We start from the raw sequence: 14,696 nt of genomic DNA, 5'->3' as shown, positions 1-14,696 counted from the left end.
TTTTTTTCGAAAATTTTCAACCGCTTATCCAAGTCGTTACCTCGTCGAACGTTGTTTGACCTGTAAGACCGCTGCAAACTGATGCCTGGTAATGATCTGCGAACACTTTGTGTTAACACATGTTTGTCAATTCATTGTCGAATCTATCCGGATATTTCGAATTCATTCTTTTACATTTGAATGTAAATTATGATAGTTTAATTTACATACCAGTTTTGAAGATTTAGGTTAACCGCAAAGATAATTTTTGCAGTCAAGGTAACGCGAAAGTATTATTTATGAACAAATTTATTTCAGATGAGAATTATTCAATATCAGGACCATCGACGTTTACCGTTGGTCAAAAACGTTCATTAATGAAAAATTGTGATATAAATAAATAAAAGTGAAAAAAATTCTGATGAATGTAGAAGTCAAGAAAACTGTTCTGTAAGTGGAAGTGCAAGTGAAGAAAACATTGATTTAGATGAAAGTGCAGGAAATGAAATTGACATTAATAATGATAATAATGATGATGGAAATGAAGATGATGTTGATGGGAATGACATCTGTGAACATGATCAATACAGTAATGATGATTAATACAAAGAAGATATTGAAGAAGAATTTAATGAAATTGAAGCGCTTCGAGAATGGGCTATAAAATGTAATATTTAACATACACATTTAAACTCTCTACTTCAAATTCTTAGGCAAAGAATGCTTCCAGAATTGCCAAAATGTTCTAAAACTTTTTTAAAAACAACATCTGCTGAATATAAAGTAAAATAATTTAAAGGACCGAATGATGTTGTTATTAGCGAATTTGTATACTTTGGAATCTCTAAACACCTCCAAAAATATGTAAATGCAGATCTGCATCAAGAAAATATTCTGTATCTACAATTCAATATTGACAGACTGCCTCTTTTTAAATTAAGTAGTAAACAATTTTGATCAATTTTATGCAAAATTTATTTTTCTGAGGATATATATAAAGTATTTTCTGTGGCTATATATGCGAGTACCGAAAAGCTAAGTGATATAAATGAATATTTATCAGGTCTAATCAAGGAATTGAAGGAACTCTTACAGGAAGGAATAGAAATAAGTGGAAAAAGAATACATAAAAAAATACATAATTTAGGTAAATTATGTATTTTTTTAACTTTTTAGTACGTTAAATTTAAATATTTATATATACACATTTTGTTAATCGAAATGTTTTTCATTATGAAGGAATATCTGGACAAAAACAAGAAGCAATAAATATAAATAAAAGTAAACATATTAATTTTATGATAGTTATATTTAATTGATTTTTTATATGTATACATATTGTATTACATAAACTAGTCTTTATGTATTGTAGAGAAATATTTTTCAGGAAAAAAATTATATAAAAAACCTCTATCTAGTACTTCAATTCCCAGAAAGGAAACTGATTTAAAGAGTTCGCAATCAACAAAATACATACAACGATAATATGAGAAATACCGAAAGTTTGTATTATATGACGATGAAATCCCAGTTATAAACTTTGACCAGATGTCTTTAACAGATGGTGAGTACAATCATTTTGCAAATAAAATTGAAATTTAATTATTTTATTCCAACTTTTCCAGAGATTAAAGGTTTAATAAACAGAGGGTTCCGTAACCAAAGCGTACAACTAACCAAAATAAGTACGCAGTTAGAGAAAATTTATAATATCTTGCAAGAAAAAAAAGTAGGCAACTTCTCCGAAATCTGTAATACTGGAAACTTTACTGAAAGGTACAAAATAGATTTGCCGTTCAAAATTTTAGAAAATTTCCAGAATTTTGACAACAAATTAAAATCTGAAAAAAATGTCAGGAAGACGTAAGTTTTCACTTTGTGAATTTAATTATTATATTCCTAGTAATAATTATAAGTTGAACACAAATATAGAATCAATATGTACTAATGTTGTAATATAATTATTAGAAATATTTAATATAAAATTATTTTTTTAAACACATACTTTCATATAATGCATTTAAAACTAATAAAGGTGTGCTTATGGTTTTCAGAAGTTTAATATATTGACATTAATCGATTCAAAATCTTCAGTTACCTACACTGTCAGGAACATTTTGAAACGTTATATGTCAAGGGATGTTATACAAAAGTATACTGCTGTAAAAAAAACTGCAACAAAACTTACTTTCCAGCAAACGAACTTTTTTTAAAATATAAATTATAAATAATGAATTAATAAATTTGGGAGGAACCTTGATAATGATAATTGTTATGTTAGTAATATTATTATCAAAGAGATGTTATCTCTAGTTTTCTATATCACCTGTATCTCACAACACTAGCAAATAGTATTTATGCTACCGTTAAAAAAAAATAAAAAAATAAAAAAATTATTTGAGATTAATGTCAAGAAAATTCCAATTTAATTCTAGATATTATTATTGCTGAATACAGAAATAATCCAAAAGTTTTACCAGTTACTGTTAAAAGTTTTTGCAAAAGTGTGAGCGCAGTCATTAATAGTGCAAAGGACTAGAAAGGTCATCAGTCATTTCGAGCCAAAAAAGGCAATAATGTAATGCAATAAAGTAGGAGAGTGTAGTATTTTAATTTGCAGCTCATACCAAAGTGTACACATTTTATACATATTTTATAAATAAATAAATAATGCAAATTAAAAAGTTTAATATATATCCATAAACCTTCTTCCTCCCTTTACAGTACCTTATTGGGGCCCTATAAGAATTGCGTTACTAGGGCCCGATCAGGAAACTGCTATCAGGGCTATATAGAACACGACGTAACATTTTTGATAAGGCGTCATGTCAGGCTGCCTTAACAAGACCTGATCGGGCAATAGGGCAAAACCTAGCATACCCCTTTTAGGGCCGCGTTTTATTTTCTACTCAGGAAAGTTATGTATGCATTTTTTTCAGTTACCACCAGCATTACCCGGATTTCGATTTCTATGAATTGATGATAAGGCGATCTTCTCTAGCTGACATTATTCGTCTTCAACCTTGTCCTCTTCTTCGACGAAATCTGTCCGTTTCTTGATAACGAGCACAAACTCGAGAGATAGAAAATCGATGAATACCAATTCTCTTTACAACACAACTTTGATTCAATCCTTCCAAAAGAGCAATGATTTACGCACATTGAATTTCGTTCAAATTAGGCATTGTTACGACTTTATCATTTGCTTTTTGAGTGCTACAGTAAAGAATAAGTTTACGCTTATATAGAGTTTTGGTGTTTGTAGTTTCTATGGTGTAAATGTAAATTGCTATATTTCACAGCGTTTCTCTGAATCATGCAAAATGTGAATAAGAGGACAAAGTCGAAGGCGAGTCAGCTATAGATGATCGCTTCATTATCAATGAGACAAATCGAAATCCGGGTAATGCTGGCTGTAATTGACAAAAATGCATACATAATTTTGATACATCCTAACTCCTCAAAAAAAATCGTACAAACCTGATTCTTTTTAATTTGCAGGGAAAACTCCAAATTTTAAGATGGCTATTGTGACATTTGCGAAAAAAATTTATCTTACTCCGTGGAGTGCGTCAAACTACGCAAATGTTTGGAAACAAAACACGTCCTTACTTTTAAAGAAACAACGGAAGAAGGAAAGCAGAAATTCAAAATTGACCAAATGCACTTTAAAGTAGAGACTTTAATCCTTAAAATAAAAAAAATTTTTCAAGTATGATAATTTTTAACAAAATTATGATTCTCTTATGGTTTTCATGGCACTGACAATATGCTTTAAAAGAAGAAAACCGATTTTCTTCAAAAGGATGTTTTACCCCCTAAAAGTGAGATTGGGCACGTATAAAAAACTATGTGTCCTGTATTTTTATCTGTATTACTATTATACATATTAAAGACTTGTCAAAATCAGAGGGGGACACTTCTGTAGTGCATGCACGCGTTATGGAGTGGTTTTTATATGTGGAAAATGGAAATGTCGGAACATAACTTTATCATACTCGTATAATGAATTCGTAATAAAAGAAACTTTATTTTGTTTATAAAAAGAAATAAAAATTTTTTTAAAAAAAAGTAAGTAGTGGGCAAACTTGTAAAAAGTTTTTTTTTTTTATTTTTCTTTATTACTGTTATAAAGTATTCTTCAAGCTATTCAACTTTAAATTAGAACATTTTTTTTATCTTTTATAATTTCGACAATATACGTTTTGAAAGAAGAAAACCGATTTTCTTCAAAGAGGTGTGTCACCCTCTAAAAGTGCGTATGAGCACGTATAAAAAAGTACGTGCTCTTATTTTGATCTGTACAACATATTAAAGGCTTGTCAAAATCGAAGAAGGATACCTTAGTCTTTTTCCTTGTAAGGTGAAGGTAGAGGATAATGTATTACAAAAATTTTATATATTACAATTCATTCTTTAGTTTCACAAGATCATGAAGCAGCAAATTCAACCGGAACTAAAACCGCATTAATGGAAAGGAGAAAGAAGTGGCTTGCAATCATGACGCATATACAGCTTATACGATCGCAGTTTCGCAACTTACGGAACGCATTCTTTGGCTACAATTCTATGAGTCACGCGTGATTATGCATGCGCGCGTAATTAAAACGGTCACGATAACTTCGTTATGATATTACGTACGCAAGTGTAGTTTTATGCTTTCCCCTCCGTGGACAACATTGCGATTAATTGGCAAGCAACAATCGAATTTTATCCTTTGTCATTTTTCGATTAAAAAAAAAAGAAAATACGCATTGTTTTGCATCTCCAGCGGAGTTTTCGAGGCGAGCCAAGAGAGGAAAAGAGAAACAAAATGGAATTCGAAAGCAACAAAGTGCCAACGCCCACATACTTGGAGTGTCGTTCAGCTATCGATCATAATATACCAATGACACTTACGCAACAACATACTGTTCCAATGTATTCGTTATATACAGGGTGAACCATAAATTGCATAGTGATTACAAATAATTTTTCTTTATTGTTATGTTTATCGAGAAAAAATAATTTTAATATATAGTTTCAAGTTTAAAAGAGGGTGTGTGAAAGTGGCCAAAACTGGCCCCGAATAGAAACCTAAAAAACTAATTCCACAGTGTTTCTTGATGTATATGAAACAAAATAATAATAATGTCGGGAAAAGTACGGAGAAAATTACTGGTAATAATTAAATGTTATATATGTTACAGTTAAAACCCGAAATCCGTCAAAACCAGAATTTACTGGTAAATTCTAGTTTTAACTAAGCCAGCTCGGCAATTCGCGTTCTAACTGAAATAATGTAGTCAAAACTAGAATTGACCGAGTGCTTTAGTACATTCGCGTTCTAACTGAAATAATTTAGTCAAAACTAGAATTGACCGAGTGCTTTAGTAAATTCGCGTTTTAACTGAAACAATTCAGTTAAAACTAGAATTGACTGACCGCTTTAGTAAATTCGCGTTTTAACTGAAACAATTCGGTTAAAACTAGAATTGACTGATTGCTCTTAGTGAATTCGCATTCTAACGTGTCGCCTTTCAGTGTTTGGGCGTAACACATATATGTATAATATTCACAAAATAAAAATTAAGATTCTTGCGTTATAATTATATTGAAATAATGCTGATTGATGATGTTTATTATCATTTCAGTCAGGTTATATTGGTTTTGTAACTTATACCGTAACAAACATTTTTATTATGTTGATTATATAGGAGAGAAGAGAAACATTTCAAACAAAATTTTTATAAAATAAATTGTCAGTGAAGTTAAAATTTTAATTAAAGTAATTATATAAGTAATAATATTATAAGTAATAATATAATATAAGTAATAGGTAATATAAGTAATAATATTATAAGTAAAAAACTTAATAAGTAATAATACCTAATAATAATATTTTTTTATATAATACTGTATCTTTCACCTTTAAAACTAAATGCTACGAATAACTGGATGAAATTAGAAATTAGAAAATAGATTTATATAGCTCAAAAACTACTTATTCTTACAAGGCATACTGTTATGGCATTTAGAGAAGTTGCAAAGATTGCCCTTTTTCATACAAAAGCAACGCTTTGAAGTACAATTTTTTGTGCAAGCACAGCGGACAAAGCCTTGTCCTGTACCAACGGCGCCTTTTCTAGCTGCAGTTCTCAAGGAAATTTCCTGTTTCGGCACTTGTTCTTGAGTCAAGAATATTTGAGGAGATATATCAAATTCAGATCTGAAAAAAATATTAATGTAACATATTTTCTGAATTATTAATCGGCTTGGAAATTCACCAAACTTACCTGCAATATAATTTATTTAGAATTCCGTCCTTTGTGCCAATTTTGTATAATCCATCTTCATTTCTTTCAAGAACGATACCTATGAGATTTCGTAAGTCTGCCTTTCCTCTGTCAACATCTGGAATGGGTATAATGATATTAGCTCCTATATCAACCGGAGAATGAGTTGCATCGGAAATCAATTGCATTCTTTTGGCCTGTTTCTCCAAATTTTCTTTGGCTTCCTTCCTGGCTAAGGAGATGTTTGACGATATTGTAGTTAGCATCGCCTCCGCTTCATCTTCTTGTACTTCTTCAACTATTTCAGTTTCCTCGTGCTCTGTATTCATCTGCTCGATTATGTTCTGAAGGTCATTTTCATCATGGATATTTGTAATCATATCAGATGGCAATGATGATGTCGTCAGTCCAACTCTTGGTTCAATTCCAAACATTGCTTTATAAGGTGATTGTTTGATTCCAAAATGAAGTGCTCTATTTTTCATAAATTGTACAAATTTAAGACCATTCGACCATTTGGTGGTATTGTTGTCTTTCAGCCATGAAGCCAACATGTTTTCTATGTCCTGGTTGGCTCTTTCAACTGAACCCTGACTTTGGCTATGTCTTGGCTTTCCGTGAACAATTTTTAACTCCGGCCAATATGTAAATAACTCTTCTATGACAGAATTGACAAATTCTCTACCATTATCAGAGTGTAAAATACAGGGAGCTCCAAATGTCAAAAAAATATCAGTAAGTTGCAAAGCAACTTCTTCAGCTCTTTTGCTCTGGAGCGCTCGCAGTAAGATAAATTTCGTTAAATGGTCTTGGTAAACCATAATAAATTTAAATTGTTCATCAGCCTGAGATTGCATGTCGATTAAATCTACTTGACAACGGCTATTCATTTCTGAGTGAAGGATCGGCTTAGAAACCAAACCTTTCTTGCGCTTGCTTCTTTTTTGTTGACAAGTTTCGCACATTGACAAAAAAATATTTATCATTTCATTAGTTATATTGGCGTATTTCCTCGATGTTTCCTTCTTCATTCTGTCTCGACCTCCATGTCCTACAGCTATATGCGCACTTTCTATGACGTCGTATATTTCTTCTGCTGGCAAATAATACTTGACTGGTTCGTCTTTTGAAATCAACTTTTTCGTTCCACCGATTTCAAAAACATCAAATCTTTTAACTCTTCGGTATTGCAAAGGCGTCTTCTTTATTGCAGCTTTAGCTTCTTCAGTCTCCGCTAATAACTTATCGTATTCATCTCTTTTCATCACATTATAGTGACTTTCCTTCCTTTCTAAAGTTAGCAATTCCTCCAGGAAACGCAATTTCCAGCTTTTTCTAGACAAATTCTCACATTCCATTTTGTCACTCATCGCCAATGTCTGCGCAGAAAGAACATCCGAACACATCTGACTTGCACAACTGCACGTAAACAATTGACAAGCGCGCCGGCGACACGTTAGAACACGAATTCACTAAGCAAACAGTCAATTCTAGTTTTAACTAAATTGTTTCAGTTAAAACGCGAATTTACTAAAGCGGTCAGTTAATTCTAGTTTTAACTGAATTGTTTCAGTTAAAACGCGAATTTACTAAAGCGGTCAGTTAATTCTAGTTTTAACTGAATTGTTTCAATTAAAACGCGAATTTACTAAAGCACTCGGTCAATTCTAGTTTTGACTACATTATTTCAGTTAGAACGCGAATTGCCGAGCTGGCTTAGTTAAAACTAGAATTTACCAGTAAATTCGGGTTTTGACGGATTTCGGGTTTTAACTGTAACATATATAATGCATACGTAACGTTCCGTTTCAATTTTCTTTATTTTTATATGATCAGACTTGTATATACATATTTTAATATATATGTATATTTATGCTCAGTTTTAGATGCACATATTTTGCATACACACTTATACCCGAGAAAAAACTATATACTTATATATCAAATACGTCCATATATATTAAAATATATATGATTATATATAATTATTTATGTACATATTACATCATATAATTTTTACATACATATACTTATTATTAAATAATTGCTGTTGTGTATCCGTAAAAAAATTTTTATTTATAATTATACATAAAATATATATAATTATTTATATTTTAATCATGGACATTTTTTATATGTACAACCCCGAGTAGAAAATGATTAAGGTTTGCCTGCATTTTGTTCCGGGCGCAATCAGGTAATTTCATGGCATGCCTTATTGTGGAAAGCCTGATCTGGCTCTGTTAATGCCTGAATCAGGATTGCCGTATTATTTATCACTGTGGCATCCTCTGTCAGCGCCGTAATAAGGGCTGCTCTATCAGCGCCTAATTGCGGAAATCCTTACGCGGCCCTGATTAAGTTTTATCTAAAATTCTCTATCAAATGTGCGCATGCACCAAATCATCGGAGTTTGATGAAAATTTTATTTTGAAGTCTCAATTGTATGTCGCAATTTTTGTACTGTTGTGATTTCAAATAAAAAATAATGGATCGTTCAGAAAAAATTAGAAAACTAACACGAATACGTGTTAAAAGGTTTCGTACAGTTCACAAAAAAAGGTAGGTGCATAATACACTTTAATTATTTCTAGATTAAATTATTATTATATATTATTATATACCCTATGGCTGTCAATTCATTGTTGAATGTAGGAACTCATGTATCCGGATATTTCGAATTCATTCTTTCACATTTGAATGTAAATAGTTTAATTTACACACCAGTTTTGAAAATTTAGGTTAACCGCAAAGATCATTTTTCGGTCAGGGTACCGCAAAAGTATTATAAATGAAAAAATTTATTTCAGATGAGAATTATTCAGTAGCAGGATCATCGACGTTTACCGTTGATCAAAAACGTTTATTAATGGAAAATTATGATATAAATGAAAGTGAAAAAAACTCTAATGAATGTAGAAGTCAAGAAAACTGTTCTGTAAATAGAAGTGCAAGTGAAGAAAACATTGATTTAGATAAAAGTGCAGGAAATGAAAATGACATTAATAATGATAATAATGATGATGGAAGTGGAGATGATGTTGATGAGAATGACTTCAGTGAATATGATCATTACAGTGATGATGACCAATACGAAGAAGATATTGAAGAAGAATTTAATGAAATTGAAGCGCTTCGAGAATGGGCTATAAAATGTAATATTAAACATACACATTTAGACTCTCTACTTCAAATTCTTAGGCGAAGAATGCTTCCAGAGTTGCCAAAATGTTCCAAAACTTTTTTGAAAACAACATCTGCTGAATATGAAATAAAACAATTTAAAGGACCGAATAATGTTGTTATTGGCGAATTTGTATACTTTGGAATCGCGAAACATCTCCAAAGATGTATAAATGCAGATCTGCATCAAGAGAATAAGCTGTATCTACAATTTGATATCGACGGACTGCCTCTTTTTAAATCAAGTAGTGAACAATTTTGGCCAATCTTATGCAAAATTCATTTTTCTGCTGATATATATAAAGTATTTCCTGTGGCTATATATGCGGGTACCGAAAAGCCAAGTGATATAAATGAATATTTATCAAGTCTAATTGAGGAATTAAAAGAACTCTTACAGGAAGGAATAGAAATAAGTGAAAGAATATTTAAAGTGCATATTAAGTGCTTTGTATGTGACAGACCAGCGCGCTCATTTATTAAGTGCATAAAAGGTCACGGTGGATTTTATTCGTGTGAACGCTGTACTATTTGCGGAGAACGATACAACAAACGAACTGTGTATATTTCTACAAATTCTGATGAGAGAACTGACAGATCTTTTCGAAATGTAGACCAACTCGAGCATCATATCAACATCTCGCCTTTAATTGAAATATCTCAACTTGACATGATTAATCATTTTGTATTGGACTATATGCACCTTTGCTGTTTAGGTATCATGAAAAAATTATTAATCGCTTATTGGTTAGGAGGTAATCGAAGCACTAAATTAAGTCAAAATAGTAGGTGTCAACTATCTCAGATTTTAATTAATTTGCAATCACAAGTATCGGCGGATTTTCAACGGACTACAAGGTCAATATTTGACATTTCGAAATGGAAAGCTACCGAATTAAGCTTTTTTTTATTATACTGTGGACCAATTGTATTAAAAAGAGTCCTTCCGAGTAATCTCTACAAACATTTTCTCCTTTTTCATGTTGCGTGTCGGATATTGTGTTCAGAAAATTTAGCTTTAAAATTTCACGGACAGGCCAAAATTTATCTTATACGTTTTGTTCAATTATCGCGTAATTTGTAGGGAACAGAGAGTCAAATAATGAATATGCACAGTCTTATCCATTTAGCTAATGATGTTATTAACATGAAGTGCCCTTTAAGCAAAATTACGGCGTTTCCATTCGAAAATGCTTTAGGAAAGATAAAAAATATGCTCCGAAGTGGTAACCGGCCTTTACCTCAAATATGTCGTCGACTTCATGAAACATTCTTTGCTAATGAGGAAAAGGTAACAATACAATCTGCTATTAGTGATATAAAAGTTAAACGTATGCTACCCTCCGGAGAGATACTTGTCAAAAAGCTATGCTATAAAGAATATAACGCTATATTATCATGTAATTCACCAGATAATACAGTTTTATTGAAAAATGGCTCAATATTACAAATAGATAAAATTCATATTCCACCAAATGAAAATAATAATGGCATTCAAATTTCTGGAAATATCTTAAATCCAGAAAAATCCATATTTATATATCCCTGCAATTCCGAGTCATTAAATATGTGGAAAGTCACTAAATCTCATATTAGAAAAATATGTACACTTCGATCACTAGTTTCAAAAATGATATATTTTCAAATCGATGGTTATGGTCAAGAAAAAAATTATGTAATGCCGTTTCTTCACCAATAAATGTTTAATTTCAACAATTTTTACTTTTTTGTCCAAAGTATTTTATTTCAGCATTTTAGAAAACTATAATATTGTATGTAGTAAATTTGAACAGCCAGCAGAGTTAATCTAGCCGCTGATAGTTTATTGTTTCATGACCATTGCCGATCGCAATCATCGCTCACGAAGAGATCGTAGTGTATCACATAAAGGTAAGATTTGTTTTTCTTGTTAAACTTATACGAACATTAGTACAGAAATGCAAAATTTTATTTCAATTAAAAAATATCGGCTATTAGAAAATTGCGGTTTTCATAAAAATATAGGCAATACATATTATAACAATCCTATAGTCACAAAGTTATAATATAACCTATCAAATGCCGGTGCATACAAATCAACTGCGGTATATATCGGAAAGAGGGAAGGTAGTCGCAACAAAAGCTGTATTGTTTTTTTTTCTATAAATACGTCAATAATTTTAGAAATTAATTAAATTAAAAATTTATTACATATTGTGAAGAAAATATGAAAAATATTTGTATTAGATTATTATTCTAAATTCGATTGTTTTACAGAAAAATTAGCAGAAATGAGATAAAGAATTTTGTATTGTATATTTGTATTTATATTAAATTTTGATGTTATCCTAGATGGGTGAAGCACCAGTACAAGCTGGTTGAATTTGCTGAAGAAAGTGATGGGATAAAAAGTATCGATGTTGTCCCATCAAATTGGATTTTTTATGATGGTAAAGCAGGTCTGATGACAAAATTTATGCCACAGCCATATAATGATAAGAATTTAGCCTATTTGCATTCTCTTATGCAACAGAAGAAACATGCGCCAGAAAATTGGCCAAATTATACCGTTGAAGTACGAGGTGAAGCAAGTAAGTCGTTAAATACTGTTATTAACTTTCACATCAATTTTATTAATTTTTATTTCAATATATATATATTTACATTATGTAATTTAATTATAAATAAACTTGTCCAGAAACGTATGAGGAAGCTTTAAAAAAAGTAGAGATTTTAAAAAACCAAAAATACGCTTTCTCAACTGACAATGAAACTACGGCAAAGGCTAAAGTGTCAGCTCTAAAAAAATTTTATAAAATGCAAAGATCTGAAAAAAATGATGCAAATAAGAATCTTTGGGAAGTTCCTGCATTAGAAGAGTTCTATGTTGATGATAAATGTATCATTTATTTTATAATTATTGATAAATTGATTATATTTCTTTAACTATAATAAAATGTAATATTTTAATTTTTCTATTATTAGCATCTGATTTTTCTTCGACTTCTGATGATACGAGCATTACATATAAAAAGAGCAGCAAAAAATCAAAAGTGGAATCTGTTCATAAAAATTTAGGTAAATTATGTATTTTTTTAACTTTTTAGTACGCTAAATTTAAATATTTATATATACACATTTTGTTAATCTAAATATTTTTTATTATGAAGGAATATCTGGACAAAAACAAGAAGATTTAAATATAAATAAAAGTAAATATATTAATTTTATGATAGTTATACTTAATTGATTTTTTATATGTATACTTATTTTATCACATTAATTAATTTTTATGTATTGTAGAGAAAAATTTTTCACACACAGGAAAAGAATTATATAAAAAACCTCCATCTAATACCTCGATTTCCAGAAAGGAAATTGATTTGAAGACTTTACAATCAACAAATACATGCAATGATAGCATGCGAAGCACTGATACGTCTGTATTATATGACGATGAAATCCCAGTCATGAACTTTGACCCGATGTCTTTAACGGATGGTGAGTACAATCATTTTGCAAATAAAATTGAAATTCAATTGTTTTATAATAAATATAAGCACTAAGATCTAGCTGCAATCGAAGAAAGCTTTCTTACTATCATTGTGTTGTTACACTATCGGTCCAAAACATATTTGTAATTTTAATTGTTTTATTCCAACTTTTTTAGATATTAAAGGTTTAATAAACAGAGGGTTCCGTAGCCAAAGCGTACAACTAACCAAAATAAGTACACAGTTAGAGGAAATTTATAATATTTTGCAAGAAAAAAAAATAGGCAACTTCTCCGAGATCTGTAATACTGGAAATTTTACGGAAAAGTACCAAATAGATTTACCATTTAAAAATTTAGAAGATTTCCAGAATTTTGACAGCAAATTAAAAACGGATACAAAATTTCAAGAAGACGTTGTAAGTTTTCACTTTGTGAATTTAATTATCATATTCCTAATAATAATTATAAGTTGAACACAAATATAGAATCAATATTTACCAATATTGTAATATAATTAGAAATATTTAATGTGAAAATATTTTTTTAAACACATACTTTTATATAATGCATTTAAAACTAATAAAGATGTGCTTATGGTTTTCAGAAGTTTAATATATGGACATTAGTTGATTCCAAATCTTCACTTACCCACACTGTAAGGAACATTTTGAAACGTTACATGTCAAGAAATGTGATACAAAAATATACTGCTGTGAAAGAAACGGCAACGAAACTCACTTTCCAGCAAACAAACTTTTTTTCCTATATTCAAGATATTTTTATTAAAATTTAAATTATAAATATTGAATTATTAAATTGTAAAGAATCTTGATAATGATAATTATGTTAGTAACATTATTATCAAAAAGATGTTATCTCTAGTTTTATATATTTAGTTTTCTATGTTTTATATATTCAGTTTTCTAGTTTAGTTACTCTCACCTGTATCTCATAACACTAGCAGATAGTATTTATGCTATCATTAAAATAAAAAAAAAAAAAAATTATTTAAGATAAATGTCAAGAAAAACTAATTTATTTCCAGATATTATTGTTGCGGAATATAGAAATAATCCAAAAGCTTCGCCGATTACCGTCAAAAGTTTTTGTAAAAGTGTAGGCGCAGTCATTAATAGTGCAAAGGACTGGGAAGGGTATCGTTCAATCCGAGCCAAGAAAGGAAATGTTATGTAATAGAGTTTAGTATTTTCATTGCTCATACCAAAGTGTTATGTTAACGTTTTTTATATATTTCGTTAATAAATAAATAATGTAAATTAAAAAATCTAATATCTGCAATCCATAAACCTTCTTCCTTCCTTTACAGTACCTTATCTGGACCCTATAAGAATTGCGTTACTAGGGCCTGATCAGGAAACTGCTATCAGGGCCATATAGAACACGACGTTACATTTTTTATAAGGCGCCATGTCAGGCTGCCTTAACAAGACCTGATCGGGCAATAGGGCAAAACCTAGCGTACCCCTCTTAGGGCCGCGTTTTATTTTCTACTCGGGACGTAGGACCACAAAAAAATTTTCTTTGGAAATAAACTTAAATCAAAGTAGATGTTTCTTACAGATTTTGGATCACTAAATTTGAATTTGTAAGCTGTTTTATTTCATTACGTCTAATTTTTTAGATAATTGAGAAAAATTATTAAAAATCTGTTAAAATTGAAAGAAACGTTAAATAAATATAACATAAAAATGCGACTGCAGAATTTAAATATATTTTGATAAATTAAATAAAGCGCAAAAAATAATAAAAAAGTTGCTTTACTA

General features: G+C 30.2%; 2 protein-coding genes across 4 annotated transcripts; one reads left to right on the top strand and one right to left on the bottom strand.

Annotated features, from left to right (window-relative positions):
- Positions 1–5,182: 5,182 nt before the first annotated feature.
- Positions 5,183–7,611, bottom strand: LOC120359278 (KRAB-A domain-containing protein 2-like). Its single transcript, XM_039456204.1, has one exon. It carries the CDS (start codon positions 7,517–7,519, stop codon positions 6,251–6,253), a length of 1,269 nt encoding a protein of 422 aa, XP_039312138.1. The 5' UTR covers positions 7,520–7,611; the 3' UTR covers positions 5,183–6,250.
- A 775-nt stretch (positions 7,612–8,386) lies between these two features.
- On the top strand, positions 8,387–14,421 carry LOC120359214. 3 transcript variants are annotated; one of them, XM_039456008.1, is made up of 8 exons: positions 8,388–11,327; positions 11,769–12,007; positions 12,402–12,494; positions 12,587–12,628; positions 12,741–12,917; positions 13,087–13,328; positions 13,517–13,567; positions 13,958–14,421. In XM_039456008.1, the coding sequence occupies exons 2-8, from the start codon at positions 11,881–11,883 to the stop codon at positions 14,030–14,032; spliced, it is 807 nt and encodes a 268-aa protein (XP_039311942.1). In that variant the 5' UTR covers positions 8,388–11,327; positions 11,769–11,880; the 3' UTR covers positions 14,033–14,421. The 3 variants fall into 3 exon arrangements, 2 of the variants coding, with proteins under 2 accessions (XP_039311941.1, XP_039311942.1); XM_039456007.1 differs by lacking the exon at positions 13,958–14,421 and having other exon boundaries at positions 8,387–11,327; positions 13,517–13,747; XR_005576046.1 differs by lacking the exons at positions 12,402–12,494; positions 12,587–12,628; positions 12,741–12,917; ... (1 more) ...; positions 13,517–13,567; positions 13,958–14,421 and having other exon boundaries at positions 8,387–11,327; positions 11,769–11,853.
- The last annotated feature ends 275 nt before the right edge of the window (positions 14,422–14,696 follow it).

The sequence above is a fragment of the Solenopsis invicta genome, chromosome 12 (genome assembly GCF_016802725.1).
Source record: "Solenopsis invicta isolate M01_SB chromosome 12, UNIL_Sinv_3.0, whole genome shotgun sequence".
Classification (NCBI taxonomy): Eukaryota; Metazoa; Arthropoda; class Insecta; order Hymenoptera; family Formicidae; genus Solenopsis; species Solenopsis invicta.
The sequence above is the reverse complement of the archived record's forward strand: the minus strand, read 5'-3'. Positions and strand labels throughout refer to the sequence as shown.